Genomic DNA, 18,105 nt, shown 5'->3' with positions numbered 1-18,105 from the left:
TAACCCAACTCAGCCTTGTTCTGGGGGGTCAGTGTTGGTGAGCTGCATGGCAACCTGTCACAGGCACAGGTAACTCAACTCAGCCTTGTTCTGGGGGGTCAATGTTGGTGAGCTGCATGGCAACCTGTCACAGGCACAGGTAACTCAACTGAGCCTTGTTCTGGGGGGGTCAATGTTGGTGAGCTGCATGGCAACCTGTCACAGGCACAGGTAACTCAACTGAGCCTTGTTCTGGGGGGGTCAATGTGGGGAGCTGCATGGCAACCTGTCACAGGCACAGGTAACTCAACTGAGCCTTGTTCTGGGAAAACTGGGCCTAATGCACGTGCATAAAGTCTCATCCCATATTTTCATGTGCAGTCCACACATGCGTGTAAGATACTCTTCCCAATTTTATGGAATTTTTCATTTACAGGGAGTCTTTTCTAAACAAAAATCCTGTTTAAGTGGAAAGTGTCGTCCCTGATTAGCCTGTGCATACTGCACAGGCTTATTTAGGAGGACACTTTATGCACATGCATTAAGCCCAGTTTTTAAAGAATGAGTCTCAAATTAATTCCAGGTTAAATGTTTAACTCTATTAAACTTTTTAAACAACTTCTTTAACCCCTTGAGATCTTTTTATAAACCCCACATCTAACAACTTAATTAACATTATATGATTAATTAACCCCAGGTAACCAAAATTAACCTAAAGAATTCATCAAACTCATGTTGCTAAATTAACCCTTTGCAACAACTAAATTAAATTCTGGACAAAGATATTTGCAGGTAACTACATGAACCACAGATAATTAAGTTCAGGAAATTAACTTTAACAAAAGGAAATGCAGGGGAACTTGTGGTTTAATGCCATGCATCTAGTTTAATCCCAGGAAACATTTTTTACCCTAGTAAACCTAAGTAACTCCATTTTACAAAATATGCTTGATGAAACTAAATGAAAATACCAAGGCATTAGTTTTACCACAAGTAACAAGATTAATCTGAGGATACAGAATTAATTGTAAATGAACACAAATACAGGAAACTAGTTTAACCCCTGACAACTTATTTAACTCACAACAACTAATGTAACCAAATCAAAATAAGGTTCCTCATGTTAGATATAAACTGATTATGTCTTTCATTGATGTTTTCTAAAATTGATGATTTTATTATAACGTTCTTAATTAATTTAAATTCAAAGGTTTTGAAATTATTAATGTTACCTATTCTTATAAGTATACTCGTTTGTGTCCTTTAACTTCATGTGTAGTTAAGTTTAAACTTTATTTAAACTTGATTGCTCAAGCAAAATCCTTAATTAGACACTATTAAGTCCTTTTGTTTATGTTGATTACAAATATAGCAACCACACTCCATTGCATTCTTGTTTCCTTTTATTTTGAACTACATTCATTATTTTGTCTTCAATTCCACACCATCAGCGTCTGGAAACATTACGAAGATTCAAGGAGGCCCAGGTAGATGTTCTATTGGCAACAGATCTTGCAGCGAGAGGTCTCGACATCGAGGGCGTGAAAACTGTAAGTATATGTATATATGTGTATGAGTCCCTCTCTGGAAAAACGGGGTTTAATGCATGTGCGTAAAATCACGTCCAAGTCCTAGATTAGCCTGTGCAGTCCGCGCAGGCTAATCAGGGACAACACTGGATATTTTTTAGGAGGAGACTTCCTTTAAAAGAAAAATACCATTAAATGGGAAAGTATCGTTCCTGATATTCCTATGGATTATGGATTTTCAGGTTATTCTGGGACAACTGATGCACACAAGCATTAAGCCCCATTTCCCCAGAGCGCCACTCCTACATGTAGAACTGCAAGAATGCTCAGATTTGTAGTGCAAAAAACTTCAGAATGCATATAAAGGGAATGCTTGAAATGCTGATTGTCCCCTGCCGGTTTTACCGGAGGGGACTTATGGTTTTCGCTCTGTGCATCTGTCTTGCTGTCTGTCTGTCTGTCACACTTTTCTGGATCCTGCGATAACTTTAAAAGTTTTTAATATTTTTTAATGAAACTTGAAACATGGATAGATGGCAATATGGACATTATGCATGTCATTTCATTTTGTTCCTACGTCAAAAAATCTGGTTGCTATGGCAACAAAAAGACTAGAAATACTGCTGAAAATGGTGGTTTTCTGGATCCTGCGATAACTAAAAAAGTTCTTCATATTTTTTCATGAAACTTGAAACATGGAAAGATGGCAATATGGACATTATGCATGTCATTTCATTTTGTTCCGATGTGAAAAATTCTGGTTGCTATGGCAACAAATAAAAAATTTAAAAAATCTGACAATGGTGGAATTTCTGACAATGGTGGAGCCAGTAGGGGACATTTATTGCTTGGCAATAGACTTGTTATCAAAGATATTGGACTTTGTAAGTTCTTATGTGATTGTTTAATGCACAATGAATGAATTATTAGTAAGATTCCAATATAATATTAAATGTCTAGTTTATTTCTGTGTACACTGTAAATTTAAGTGCTAAATAATAGACAATAGTTGCATAATCAAAACAACATATTCTTTGATTCCTTGCAAAACCAATGCACGAGAAAAAGAAAATTGACGTGTTTTTCTCATGGTATATTCTAAGGACTATTTTGCAGGTGATCAACTTTACCATGCCTAACACTGTAAAGCACTACGTGCACAGAGTGGGTCGCACTGCCAGAGCTGGGAAGTCAGGCAGGTAGGTCATGTAGGGCAGGAAGGTCATGTAGGGCAGGAAGGTCATCTAGGTCAGGAAGGTCATGTAGGGCAGGATGGCCATGTAGGTCAGAAAAGGTCATCTAGGTCAGGAAGGTCATGTAGGGCAGGATGGCCATGTAGGTCAGAAAAGGTCATCATATTAAATCTATGTTGTCATGGATACCTTGTGGTACAATTCTTGTCTTCAACGGCGTCTTGGCCTTCTTCACGATATCTTTGAGAAGTTTACGTTCCTGCTCTCCAACAGTTCCTGCTCTCCAACATGCCCTATTGAAGGTCATGTAGGGCAGGATGGCCACGTAGGTCAGAAAGGTCATGCCAGATAAGTAGATCATGGCCATAGTCACCAAATTCCTATTCATGTAGTGAAAAATCTAGGATCACAAAATATTAATGGTGTTGTTGGAGTTGAACAGGGTTATAAAGCAAAGAAGTATTATCCAAGATTAGCCTGTTCACTTGTTTTTGTGTTGATGAATCTTGAGGCCCAGCAAGAAAAAGCATTAAGAAGAAGTAGGGTTCTGTACCCTGCTATTCGGTACATGGTACAATAAAATAAGAATAGTTGTAGATCATCAGTGTTTTATGAAGATTTTTTATGTCCAAAATGACTTGTTAATCAGAATCTTTTGGTAATCATTCTCTATTCCAAATTTTCAATGACTTTACCAACATCTGTACTCTGTATATCTATATGCAAACATTGATTGAACTTAGTATCTATTGTAAGAATTATCTCTTATAGGGGTATTTTATATGTAGAATAACTTATTAATGGCAAACCAACATGTTGACAATTGATATGGAAGTGTCCTTTCAGCTGATGTCCTATTTTAGGATATCCAGATTTCATAACAGACAATTCTTAACTTTAATGGACCAGTTAAATTATGAAAACTTTAAGGGAACCCAATACGAAAAGGTAGGGCATATTTCTCCCTTAAAATTTTTCCAAAATCTCATCTATAATTCAGATGTATGCACACCCGATTGTTTTCAGATCCATCACCCTTGTTGGAGAGCAGGAACGTAAACTTCTCAAAGATATCGTGAAGAAGGCCAAGACGCCGTTGAAGACAAGAATTGTACCACAAGGTATCCATGACAACATAGATTTAATATGAGCCTCGTTCACAAAAACTGGGCTAAATGCAAGTGCCAAACGTGTCGTCCCAGATTAGCCTGTGCAGTCTGCACAGGCTAATCTGGGATGACACTTTCCACCTTACATCAGCCTATGCGAAAGACGTCGGACCTCAGACATATATGATAATTGCTGACGTCTGATTTTTCCGAAAATGTCGGTTCTCGTGCCCAACACAAAAACAAACAATATGTTTAACTTTGGTTAAAATGTTGATGGCCGTTATGATGATGATGTTGTTGATGTTTGTGGTTAAGATGATGATGTTGTTGATGTTGGTGGTTATAATGATGATGTTGGTGGTGATGAGGTTTTTGGTGGTGAATTTGATAGTGGTGATGATGTTGGTGGTGGTAATGTTGATGCTCTTCAAGTCTCACAAGGTAATTGTTATATTGCAGACGTGATTGCCAAGTACCGTGAGAGGATCACAGGCTTTGAGGACGACATCAAAGAGATAGAGGCCCAGGAGGCCACAGAGCGTGAACTGCGCGCCAGCGAGAACCAGATCAACAAGGGGCGCCGGGTCCTGGAGCAGGGGCAGGCTAGCCTGGACAGCAAGCGCACGTGGTTTCAGAGCCATAAGGAGAGAATGCAGGAGAAAGGTGTGCACATTGAGCCTTGCTCTGGGAAAACGGGGTTTAAAGCATGTGCGTAAAGTTTTGTCCCAGATTAGTGCAAACTGGGGGGACTCTTGTTGCACATACAATCAACTCTGTTTTCTGAAAATTTAGATACAAAAAATATTTAATAATTACAGGTGTCTGAAAATTAAGGGACAAAAATTAACGTGTCCGAAAATTATAATTATATTGAAATTAAAGCAATAAATCCGATGTTCAATAATTTTCGTTTCATTAACTCTTCTTTTTCTGCTTAGTAAAAAACAACAGCTTCACAACTTTGCTTACTCTTGCCTGAAATGATATAGAAAAAAAGTAAAAACTGAAAAAAAAACTTTCTTTAATAGGAAGACATTTTTTCAAAGTCTGTTTTTTGAATCCATTATTTTCTACCGGTGGTTATTTACCCAATAACGCGTATGTAATGGTCATTGCATTGAGGCATGCATCTTCCAGGTTTTATGACCTTAATCCAGTTGTAAAAATCCAAGATGGAAGTGACACAAGATAAGCGAAAACAGGGCCGAAGTCTGTAGAGCTGCAACGATTCACCAACAGCTCGATTCCATTCGATTTCGATTTCAGACACTCTGATACCGATTTTTTCGATTCGATTCATCTTTAAACCTAGTTTTATCATATGTTCACTCTTATGCCTCAAAATTAACATTTCTGTTCAAATGTGATTTCAATAAAACACATAAAAAAGAATAGCAAATTAGGACTCAATTTTAATATAAAAACTTCTGACTAGAAGATTGTGTTGATTACACAATAATATAAAAAATAAATAAATAATCATAAGAACGTATCTGGAATCTGTTGAATGGTAGTACTATCACTATTATACATTTACCCAAAACCGCTATAAGCATGTCTACCATTGTGCCATGACAGCATCACCTGTTACCTGTAGGACAAATCACATTCTCTAATAAACTTAACAAAACTCCAACAGAAATAGAACTACTTTTCTGGCTGGCGACTTGAGTAGTTGAACTTGTGCGACCTCTTAGTCTTGCTAAATCAACGTTATGTTTGCGTTTGACATATTGCATTAGATTATTGGTTGAGCCGGACTTAGCGTACGCCACATCCGTGAAGCACAGTTTACACTTTGCTTTATTGGTAGGGCTACCATCCCGAAACCCAAAATACTGCCACACTTTTGATTTAAGCTTCTTAGGCGCATCTGATAATTTTAATTTGTCGGCAACAACTTGTTCAGCCATTTTGACGCTTTTTCCGAAAGTAGACAGTAACGCGCTTATTGATTGGATGACTAAAGTAATAAGCAACCAATCGCGTGCGTCGTAATTACAGTTAAAGATAAAACCTACACCTTCCTGTATCAATAGTCAGAATACAGCGCGCTTTACGTATCTTTGTATGTATATATATATGTTTATATGTTAAAGAATCGAATCGAATTTGGTAGGTTTGGTATCGTAATAGAATCGAAGCATTTCGAATCGATTTTCGATTAATCGGATCGAATCGTTGCAGCTCTAGAAGTCTGTAGAACAGGGCGAAAACAGGGCCGAAGTCTGTAGAATAGGGCAGTAAAATATACTGTCTGAAATTTAAGAGACATTAATTATGGGCGAAAACCCGTTTGTTCGAAAATTAAATGTCACAAAAGATTATTATTTTTGCTAAAAAAGAGGCTGTCCCAAAACTCTGAGTGTCCTAAAACTTTAAGTAATTACGGTATGCATTGTTACTTTAAAGTGGGAATTGCATGAAATGCAGGGTATAACGTAAGCATCGAGTTCCATTTGCCAAGAGGGCAAGTTACTCGACTTGCAGCAAGTGAGAAAAGGTTGCCAAAACAAGATAAAGATGCACTATGTACATGTTTGTTCTGTTTTGTTTGGAAGGAGATAAGCTTTCGTTTTTTTTAAATGTCACTTCTTTACTGAGGAAATAACATTAATATGAACTCCACCATTTATGATCTCCAAACATGGTTTATAGCCCTTAATAGGAGTTACTGCAGCTGGGCCCATTATTGCACAGATGTATAGGATGATCTGATGAGCTGATTTCTGGGAAATCTTGGCCTATTGCATGTGCCTGAAGCTTTGACCCAGAGATGTCGGCAATCTGCTCAGGCTATTCAGAGATGAAACTCTCCGCTTTTATAGTATTTATCGTTTTGAGGAAGACCCTGCAGAGCAGAAATCTAGTTAAGTGTTGTTACTGATTGCCCTGTGCATACTGCAGGGGCTAATGGGACGACACTTTACACACATGCTGCCCTGTGCATACTGCAGGGGCTAATGGGACGACACTTTACACACATGCTGCCCTGTGCATACTGCAGGGGCTAATGGGACGACACTTTACACACATGCTGCCCTGTGCATACTGCAGGGGCTAATGGGACGACACTTTACACACATGCTGCCCTGTGCATACTGCAGGGGCTAATGGGACGACACTTTACACACATGCTGCCCTGTGCATACTGCAGGGGCTAATGGGACGACACTACACACATGCTGCCCTGTGCATACTGCAGGGGCTAATGGGACGACACTTTACACACATGCATTTAGTACAGCATACTGCAGGGACTAATGGGACGACACTTTACACACATGCTGCCCTATGCATACTGCAGGGGCTAATGGGACGACACTTTACACACGTGCTGCCCTGTGCATACTGCAGGGGCTAATGGGACGACACTTTACACACATGCTGCCCTGTGCATACTGCAGGGGCTAATGGGACGACACTTTACACACATGCTGCCCTGTGCATACTGCAGGGGCTAATGGGACGACACTTTACACACATTCTGCCCTGTGCATACTGCAGGGGCTAATGGGACGACACTTTACACACATGCTGCCCTGTGCATACTGCAGGGGTTAATGGGACGACACTTTATACACATGCTGCCCTGTGCATACTGCAGGGGCTAATGGGACGACACTTTACACACATGCATTCCCTGTGCATACTGCAGGGGCTAATGGGACGACACTTTACACACATTCTGCCCTGTGCAAACTGCAGGGGTTAATGGGACGACACTTTACACACATGCTGCCCTGTGCATACTGCAGGGGCTAATGGGACGACACTTTACACACATGCATTTAGTACAGCATACTGCAGGGGCTAATGGGACGACACTACACACATGCTGCCCTGTGCATACTGCAGGGGCTAATGGGACAACACTTTACACACATGCTGCCCTGTGCATACTGCAGGGGCTAATGGGACGACACTTTTCACACATGCATTTAGTACAGTTTTCCCAGTGTTACTGATTGCCCTGTGCATACTGCAGGGGCTAATGGGACGACACTTTACACACATGCTGCCCTGTGCATACTGCAGGGGTTAATGGGACGACACTTTACACACATGCTGCCCTGTGCATACTGCAGGGGCTAATGGGACGACACTTTACACACATGCTGCCCTGTGCATACTGCAGGGGCTAATGGGACGACACTTTACACACATGCATTTAGTACAGTTTTACCAGAATGAGGCTGAATTATCTATCATTATTGCGCTTACACTACTGTCAGATTTCTCATGTTATTATTGCGCTTACACTACTGTCAAATTTCTCATGTTATTATTGCGCTTACACTACTGTCAGATTTCTTATGTTATTAGTTTAATTGATTCTTTTTATGCTCCCCGAAAATATTCGGGGAGCATATAGTTGCCAGATTGAAGTTTCTTACTTCCTTGCTTCCTTCCTTCCGTCACATTTCAGTTTCTCATAGTGCCTTCAATATTTTACTGATCTGTTACATATTTGGCATGGTACCTTGCATGGACCTCTACCTTTTGATGAGGTTTGAGGTCACTGAGGTCAAGGTCACCAAGGCTAATAATAGATTTTTCAGTCACAATTTTGTTACAGTTTCTCATAGCACCTTCAATATTTTTCCAATCTCTTATACATTTGGCATGTAGGTACCTTTCATGGACCTCTACCGTTTGATGAGGTTTGAGGTCACTAGGGTCAAGGTCACCAAGGCTAATAATAGATTTTTCTGTCAAAATTTTGTTACAGTTTCTCATAGCGCCTTCAATATTTTACCGTTCTCTTACATATTTGGCATGTAGGTACCTTGCATGGACCACTGCCTTTTGATGAGGTCACTGGGGTCGAGGTCACAGAGGCTTAAAATAGTTTTTTCTGTCACAATTTTTTCTGTCAAAATTTTGTTACAGTTTCTCATAGCGCCTTCAATATTTTACCGATCTCTTGCATATTTGGCATGTAGGTACCTTGCATGGAATTCTACTTTTTGATGAGGTTTGAGGTCACTGGGGTCAAGGGGTCACCAAGGCTAATAATAGATTTTTTTAGGTGGTTATTAACACACAAAGCGCATCATCAGGAAGCATCCACTGATATTCTTGTTTTACTTGCAGAGGCTCTAAGACTGGGCGAGTTTGATATGTTACCAAGCAACAAGAAGAAAAAGAAGCTGGAAAAGGGACAGATGAAGAAAAAAGCAGTAACTGTAAGTTATTTACACATTTTCATTTCTTTATTGACCTTTCCAAATTGTGTGTTGAAAGGTTTACACTACTCATTAGCTGTTTGGCTATAATTGGACAAATATTTCAACTCCTGTTGTATGTTAATGATGCTTTTATTATGCCCCCCTTCAAAGAAGAGGGGGTATATTGCTTTGCTCATGTCGGTCTGTCGGTCGGTCTGTCGGTCCGTCCACCAGGTGGTTGTCAGACGATAACTCAAGAACGCTTGGGCCTAGGATCATGAAACTTCATAGGTACATTGATCATGACTCGCAGATGACCCCTATTGATTTTGAGGTCACTAGGTCAAAGGTCAAGGTCACGGTGACCAGAAATAGTAAAATGGTTTTTGAATGATAACTCAAGAACGCATACGCCTAGGATCATGAAACTTCACGGGTAGATTGATCATGACTTGCAGATGATCCCTATTGATTTTGAGGTCACTAGGTCAAAGGTCAAGGTCACGGTGACCCGAAATAGTAAAATGGTTTCCGGATGATAACTCAAGAACGCATACGCCTAGGATCATGAAACTTCATGGGTAGATTGGTCATGACTCGCAGATGACCCCTATTGATTTTGAGGTCACTAGGTCAAAGGTCAAGGTCACGGTGACCCGAAATAGTAAAATGGTTTTCGGATGATAACTCAAGAACGCATATGCCTAGGATCATGAAACTTCATAGGTAGATTGATCATGACTTGCAGATGACCCCTATTGATTTTGAGGTCACAAGGTCAAAGGTCAAGGTCACGGTGACCCAAAATAGTAAAATGATTTTCGGATGATAACTCAAGAACGCTTTTGCCTAGGATCATGACACTTCATAGGTACATTGATCGTGACCCGCAGATGACCCCTATTGATTTTCAGGTCACTAGGTCAAAGGTCTAGGTCACAGTGAAAAAAATCGTATTCACACAATGGCTGCCACTACAATGGACAGCCCATATGGGGGGCATCAGGGTTCGCACAGGGCTTGAAAAGTGCTTGAAAACGAGTCCAAGGCTTGAAAAGCCCTTGAACAAAGGTTGGCCTTGAAAAAGTGCTTGAAAAGTGCTTATTTCATGTAAAAAAGCCTTGAAAATGTTTATTTATGCTCAAAATTACTTTTATCATCGCTTTAATTATTTTACTTAAATCGTTCTTAAGGGAAATATTATGAAAATTTATCATAAATTCCTTCGCGCAAAAAAGTTGAAAACGAAATATAAGTTTTGTACACTATTTAGTACGAAACGTTATGTGTACACGTCACAGATTATGTGTACTACGTCAGAGGTTCTCCATTGTGATCAATTTTTGCAAGTGAAAACGCAGGGATGGGGAAGTGTCATTTCAAACCAGGGTGGTTAACTGAATAAGAGGAGAGAGCTGGAAGAACTGGAAATGGAAATCAATTCTGTTAAAGACAAAATGTTATAGTAACTGACTGCTGTTCAAATGTAATGAACTAGTCTGTTTGATGTGAGCATAGAAAAAGACAATGTGTTTGTTTGTAGTAATTTAAAAGTAAATACAGTACAGCCAATGCGGAACAGACGTATTTCGCGATCCGCGGCGGCAAGGCGAAACGAGTCGATGCCGCGTCAGTCGTAGATTGGTTACCTCCCCTTATCTATGGCATACTCTCTATATAGGGATCGGTACAGGCTAATTTTACCGGTCCAAATTTGGACCGGTTAACATATCGCGAGATTATACGAGGTTCAGGGGAAGTAATCCGTGTACCATTTCCAAACCGGAAACAAAACATTTCCCGAACTTTTTGACAGCTGACAGGTAAGAATAAAAGATCGTTATTATTGCGTATGATGATCGTATGGTTTTAAAAAACTGCGAAATACGAAAACAGTTGCGTTAGTTTCGACATTTTATTAGACGTTCATACGAAGTTGTTTAATATACAACATGAAAAGTGACGTCGATAGTATACATGACGTCGCGTGCATGTTAGCGGATAAACGTTAACGTCATGAATTCCCGACAGTAATAAACAACGTTCCGATTGGTTTTCGCGTTATCCAATTAAAATCGCCGATACATTAGCCTGTACCTGTTGTATATTATAGTCAACGGAGTCAACGGTTATATTCAACGGGGGACCAGTTAACGTCAGTCGTTGAAGCCGCGTCAGTATGCGGCGGCAAGTCGCATTTCGCCACGAAACTTCGCATCTGTCCGCCGAGGCATGCCGCGATCCGCGACATGATGCCGAGTCGATGCGCATCATGAAATAAAAAATCTTTTTAAATTTTTTAGTTACATGTAGTTAACAAATTTTGAAAGAACAATTATAATAATAATTAATAGTGCTGCAACAATATACCGGTATATCGGTATATATCGCAATACGCAATCCGCATATTGTATTGCGATACGATTTACATCATACCGGTACAAAAAATTTACAAAAATTCATTCACATTCCGTCCAGAAAAGCCATCCGAAATAACGATATCAAGGTAAACAAAGCAAAGCGGTGTGAATAAATTTTTACGTAAAAATAGCATTCTAAAAAGTGTATTATACGGAGTAGCGTTGTTACATGGGAGCATTCCTTCGATGCTTTTGAACAGATTATCGTTAAATTAATTGCGCACAACTGTGAATGTTTCGTTCGATTCTGAATTGAGCATTTTTTATTTGTAATCCAAATTTCGGAAACACACTTCCAAATTTTAATGCTTACGCGACAATAAAAAAATATCGTCAAATAAAAAGTGCTTTATCCTTTGTCTCAATAAAAAAACGCGCGAAAATTATGCAGACATGTAGAACGTCGCATGAAAAGTATGGGTGTATTTTGTGTTGTACAAAAACCAGAATAAAACATCTGGATATTTTCGCAAAACATCACATCAGGCGAATTACGCGTGTTCAGTGAAAACAAAAACGTCCCGGTAGGACGTTATTTCATCACATCTTTAAATAGTAACAAATGCCATAATGTTTTTGATACTTAAGAAAATTTGCGAATGTTTGTGTTTCTTGTTATTCTAGAGCACATTTATAGTAAATATTTACCAGAATTTGTTTTAAAACTGGAGTATACGGGATTATCGGGTAATTGGCGAGTTATAATTCTGGTACAAGTTTGCAATATATTGCGATACGGGTTTTTGTACTGACAATATATTGCAATACGGTTTGGGGCGTATTGTTGCAGCACTAATAATTAAAATCATAATAAATTTATTGTGCGCGGAGTGTATTAGCATATACATGTAAGCATAGTTAATGTGTCTGGCCAATTAAGTTTGTTTCCCGCCCGTAGTGTATGTATTTCACACATAAACAATGTCACGTAATTATGTTTTCGCACATACAAGTGGTCAAGGCTCCAGCATATGGTGGATTTATAAATTAATTGCATGTTGATTTTGCTATTATATTTAAGCTGAGAAAATTAGCTGTTTGAAGCCACATCAATAATCAAGACGGTGAGGACGTATTTGTTGTTTTGTTAATTATCAGCTTATTATAAATATTGTTTGAATATGTGTATGTAAACACATTTTATTTTTTTCATATTATACAGTTAATATCGCTACTAATTACCCGATAATTCTGTATATTCCAGTTTTAAAGCAAATGCTGGTAAATATTTACGATACACAAACATTCTCGATATTTCCTTAAAGCGGGTATATACGATTTTTATATGTGCTGAATTGTAAAATATTGATACAAATATGTTATAATAACACATACTATGCAAGAAAAATGATACATTTAAGACGAATTTCATAAAATACAGCAAATACAAATTAGAGCCCCGAGCCGATTGTGACGAAGATAATTCGTAATTATTTTCCTACAATAACCGATGCATTCGTCTTTTTAGTAAGTGTTCGTGTGTCGTATGAATCGATATCGCTGCAGGAATTTCAAATGAACCGTTAAACTAAATTTAGATTCACATCGTACATGCATGATATACATGCTGGCGAATTCGGCTGTACAGCCTTTTTCGATTTCAGAATTAAATATCTGGCTTATTTAGCATTTTTCGACACATGTTCTTCTTAACTTTTATTTTAGTTTATATTGAAATATATGTATAATAAGTTTTAACACATTTTATATTAATAAATAAATATTTGACAAGATCGTATATACCCGCTTTAAGTATCAAATACATTTTGGCATGTGTTACTATTTATAGAGATGATGAAATAACGTCTAATCGGGGCTTTTTTTTCAACTGAACACGCGATTTACGCGTGACGTGATGTTCATGTATTTATACAACACAAAATACACCCAAACTTTCCAAATGACGTTCTTCATGTCTTGCATAATTTTCGCGCGCTTTTTATGAAACAAAGGATATTTTAGCACTGTTTATTTGACGCTAGAATTTGCTTAAGGTCGCGTTAGCATTATAATTCGGAAGTGTGTTTCGGATTACAAATTTAATAATGATAATCAAACGAAACATTAACAGTTGCGCGTAATTAATTATACGCTTCACATACATGTATGTACATGTAGGTGGATAGCTTTTCACTCTATCCGCCGCGTACGTATGCGGCGGATTTACTCCGCGAAAGTACGCGAGGTTAATACAGACTCTGCGTCGTTGCGCGGATCGATGCCGATTGCCACGGCGATACGCCGCGTGAACACACGATTCGGCGGCCGCGTACTAATAATCTGGCCGTGGCGTAGCCGCGGATTATGTTTGTGCCGCATTGGCTGTACCGTACATATGTGAGACTCATTGACTTATGGATGGATAACCTGTATTTCTATGTAATAACTAGAAATAACATGTACGAGTTATTGTGGAATAAGTGTAATGTGTTTGAGCAAATAAAAAAAAGATATTTACTATGTTAATCTGGTTTGAAAATGCAGTTTCAAAAAGAAACTAACGTACGGTTCTCGGCCTTGAAAATGAAAATTTGGCCTTGAAAAGTCCTTGAAAAGTGCTTGAATTTAGGTTTGAGATTTCTGTTTGAACCATGGGCATGCATGTTTTACAAACAGCCCTTGTTTACAATAGTGCTGCCATAATCTGGTCTTTTACAATTGTTAAACAACACCTTTTTATATTATTCCTAATTACATGTTGCCTGGTAAAGGTGGCTGCAGAAATGTGAACACTTAAGAACAGCTACCCAGGACAATTATGTCTTCAACAAAATAATAAGGTTGTGTAGTGGATAGGGTGTCTGTCTGGCGATGGGGAGGTCGCCAGGTCAATGCCCACTCGGGGAACATTATAAACACTGGTTAAAGCCAGGTTAGGGACTTAAGTTTGTCCTAATAAGCCTTAAGTCTTCTATAGAAATTGAGCTCGACAAAATATGAGCCGTCTTCTAGGAAAACCGGGCTTATAATATGTGCTTTAAGGAAAATCAGCCTAGATGGAAAGTGTCATCCCTTATTAGCCTGTGAAAGTGTCATCCCTTATTAGCCTGTGCACACTTTACTTTATGCCAATGTATTAAGCCCCATTTTCCCAGATTTAGGATCCCATGTTAAAATAAAAGTGCGGCCATCTTTGTTGTGTGATAGGCAGAGGACCGCGCCCACTTTGAGATTCAGAAGGCTCAGCTGTACGCTGCAAGGTCTGCAAAGAAGGCAATGAGAGAGCAGCGTGTACGGGGATTCAGTGATGATGACCCAAGACCCAACGGTAGGTTGGAAACAGCAGGGGGGGGGGATTACAGGGAACCCAACAGTTTGTTGGATATAGAAAATTAGAAAAAATAGAAGCTGATTTCCTTCCTTTCAGTGCAAAGCTAAATTTACAAATGGTTCTTAATATTTTAAGAGCTATTAAAAGTGAAAGGTTTGCTGAAAAGGTAGGTTTACAAATACTTGTTGTTTTAAACTCTGCTGAATCTATTTAATGTGAACAGTTTTGATGAACCTTGTTAGGGGTGGGGTGGTTCCCCCCACTCCCCTCCCCCCCTGAGGTCTTGTAATGAAGGATGACGACACTTGACCGATTGGGGGGGGGGATATGAGAGACGACGACATAAGTTGCTAGCTGTGAGTAGCTTATCCATGGTAAATGATGTCCACTCTTTCTCATTTTTCATCTAGCTTGTCTTCTGACAGCATTTAAGTGCCCTGGAGCACAGTCTTGCACACTGGGTACTTATTCGAACCAAGCCTGCTTTCGTCATATGAAATAAACATATACATTTATTCATGAATTAAAACACTGTGACATGTGTCACTGAGACTATTTATCGGAGCTGTTTTCTCGTGTTTTAGGCCCAAAAAGCAACAAGAAGAAAAAGAAGCCCAAGATGAAGTCTGCCTTTGACAGAGAGCTCACAAATACTGGCCGAAGTGCAGTCAGACAGTTCAGAGCTGGGTAGGTGCTGTATTTTGTATTGCATATATTCTGCCAGTCAGACAGTTCAGAGCTGGGTAGGTGCTGTATTTTGTATTGCATATATTCTGCCAGTCAGACAGTTCAGAGCTGGGTAGGTGCTGTATTTGGTATTGCATATATTCTGCCAGTCAGACAGTTCAGAGCTGGGTAGGTGCTGTATTTTGTATTGCATATATTCTGCCAGTCAGACAGTTCAAAGCTGGGTAAGTTGTGTCTTTTGTATTGTATATATTCTGCCAGTCAGACAGTTCAGAGCTGAGTAGGTGCTGTCTTTTGTATTGCATGTATTCTGCCAGTCAGACAGTTTAAAACTGGGTAGGTGCTGTCTTTTGTATTGCATATATTCTGGCAGTCAGACAGTTCAGAGCTGGGTAGGTGCTGTCTATTGTATTGTATATATTCTGCCAGTCAGACAGTTCTGAGCTGGGTAGGTTCTGTCTTTTGTATTGCATATATTCTGGCAGTCAGACAGTTCAGACCTGGGTAGGTGCTGTCTTTTGTATTGTATATATTCTGCCAGTCAGACAGTTCAGAGCTGGGTAGGTTGTGTGTTTTGTATTGCATATATTCTGCCAGTCAGACAGTTCAGAGCGGGGTAGGTGCCGTCTTTTATATTGTATATATTCTGCCAGTCAGACAGTTCACAGCTGGGTAGGTGCTGTCTATTGTATTGCATATATTCTGCCAGTCAGACAGTTCAGAGCTGGGTGGGTTGTGTGTTTTGTATTGCATAATAATAGTCTGCCAGTCAGACAGTTCAGAGCTGGGTAGGTTCTGTCTATTGTATTGTATATGTTCTGCCAGTCAGACAGTTCAAAGCTGGGTAGGTTGTGTGTTTTATATTGTATATATTCTGCCAGTCAGACAGTTCAGAGCTGGGTAGGTTCTGTCTTTTATATTGTATATATTCTGCCAATGAGCAGCTCTCTGGCTTATGCATGAGCATCAAAAGAATCTTCCCAGATTAGCCTGTGTAGTCGGCACAGAACTGTGTCAGGCTTCCAACATTAGTTTATTAAACAATAGTAAAATAATTGTTTAATAAATACAAAAAAATGTCAGTGAAGCTAGAAAAATCATCTTTACTGATAAAAAGGAACAACAAAATAATGGCAGTTTGGAAAAAGGACAGTAGGGAATTAAGTGCCAGTACAGGTTGACAATATATAACAGCTAAAACTGATGCTTCTGCTGTACATTACATTGGTAGAAATGTTTTGGCCATGGACCCACGTGGTTTTGTTCTCATACGGAGAAAAGCAGAGTTATCTCTACAATTCTCAGAGTAATTGACTTGTGGGCCTTTGTTAATTTCCATTCCTGATATTGTCTGGAAAGGTTTTTGAGTCACCCTCCTGGAAAACAATTATTAATGCATATGCGTAAGATTTGCCTGTGAAGTCTGAAGAGGTGCATCAGGGGAACAAGTTCTGCATAAACGTGATTTTTTTTTGTAAAAGACTACATTTAAATGAAAATAAATCATAAAAGCAGAGAGTGTTTCCTGAATAGACTGTGCATACAACACTTAACAAGGATGCGTTAAGGCCTGTTTTCACTGAGCGCGGCTCATTATATTTCTTCTACTGTTGCAGCCCGTCCTACAAGGAGAGAAAGGAGCTGGGTTTAGGCAAGACGAAAGGCAAGGCCATGGGCAAAAGGTGTGTACAAAAATTCTGGTGTGGAAAACATAATTACCCTCAGATAATGCGCAATTCTTGTTTATTACAATCTCTCTCTTAATGTTATAACTAAGCATATGTTGACTTAATGTCCAGCTCAAAGCAACATGTGTTACGTTGTCAAGGGATAACACGGAGTATACTGGAATTGCCATGGGCCACTGTCTTCAGATCTGTGTGTCAGTAGACCAAAACTTTTCTGGAGGCATTCTCCACCATTTTTAAATGAACAACAGTCAAACAGTAATTGTTGCTTATGATATCTGGCTTTGCTTGTGCTATTTGTGTTATGAAGTCATAGATAAGTAAAAATTCCATTGGAATGTATAAAAGATGTTCACAAGAATCCCTTTACACTTTGGAAGACCAAGGAGGCAAAATTATGTACATTTTATTTTATTTTATTTTTTCAGGAGATGATCTGAGTGCCTGTCTCCCTTCGATGAACATTGTTGTTGATCATAATAAACATGTAAAGAAGACTGTAAATAAATACCTGTAATTGTCATGTGTGTTGACATTTATTGTTGTTATCTTGTTAGATATGGTATAATAATACTAAAATATGGTTACTCATGAAGAGATACAGTGGAGCTTTAACGCAGATGACCAACACTTGGTAATTTAAACATAAAAAGACCCGATAAAACCCATAGACAATTAACTGAAAAGTACAATATCCATTAACGAAGCCACCGTGAAGCATACTTTGCAAGTACCAAATACACACATCTAACAGTTAGTTGCTGGAGTGAAGTAACAACAATTATACTTTCATTTAGCAAACTAGTGCTGTTGAAAATGTTTTTTATTTCAATGCAAGGCTAGTATTGTATGTTAATAAATTAAATTTCATGATAATTCAGGTCATTTATACAGCCTTTATTTATTCACATCACTAAATGGCAGAATGCTTTAGTGTTCACACAAAAACAACAGATTACATTAATATTTCAAGAAAGCAGAATGGCACATTCTCGCGCACTTTAGTATAAGGGTCTAGTGTCATTTCAGATTTAGGAAAATTGTATCACCCATGT

At 38.9% G+C, this 18,105-nt stretch overlaps 1 protein-coding gene and 1 long non-coding RNA gene across 2 annotated transcripts in view; one reads left to right on the top strand and one right to left on the bottom strand.

Annotated features, from left to right (window-relative positions):
* The window catches only part of LOC127846522 (probable ATP-dependent RNA helicase DDX27), a 41,868-nt gene extending 24,297 nt beyond the window's left edge, over positions 1 to 17,571 (top strand). The window contains exons 13-21 of the mRNA XM_052377821.1: positions 1,431 to 1,529; positions 2,625 to 2,707; positions 3,728 to 3,822; positions 4,273 to 4,476; positions 8,911 to 9,002; positions 14,552 to 14,672; positions 15,260 to 15,362; positions 16,979 to 17,044; positions 17,479 to 17,571. Coding sequence (XP_052233781.1) covers positions 1,431 to 1,529; positions 2,625 to 2,707; positions 3,728 to 3,822; positions 4,273 to 4,476; positions 8,911 to 9,002; positions 14,552 to 14,672; positions 15,260 to 15,362; positions 16,979 to 17,044; positions 17,479 to 17,485 — 870 coding nt within the window. The 3' untranslated portion in view covers positions 17,486 to 17,571. The remainder of the gene's footprint in view (positions 1 to 1,430; positions 1,530 to 2,624; positions 2,708 to 3,727; positions 3,823 to 4,272; positions 4,477 to 8,910; positions 9,003 to 14,551; positions 14,673 to 15,259; positions 15,363 to 16,978; positions 17,045 to 17,478) is intronic.
* Positions 1,365 to 11,030, bottom strand: LOC127846541 (uncharacterized). The gene is made up of 2 exons (XR_008033543.1): positions 10,551 to 11,030; positions 1,365 to 1,527 (listed from the first exon to the last, which is right to left on the bottom strand). It is a non-coding gene; the product is annotated as an uncharacterized LOC127846541 (long non-coding RNA).
* Positions 17,572 to 18,105: the final 534 nt, after the last annotated feature.

Source organism: Dreissena polymorpha, chromosome 9, assembly GCF_020536995.1.
Source record: "Dreissena polymorpha isolate Duluth1 chromosome 9, UMN_Dpol_1.0, whole genome shotgun sequence".
In the NCBI taxonomy this organism is placed as follows: domain Eukaryota; kingdom Metazoa; phylum Mollusca; class Bivalvia; order Myida; family Dreissenidae; genus Dreissena; species Dreissena polymorpha.
This window is presented reverse-complemented; position numbering and strand designations above follow the sequence as displayed.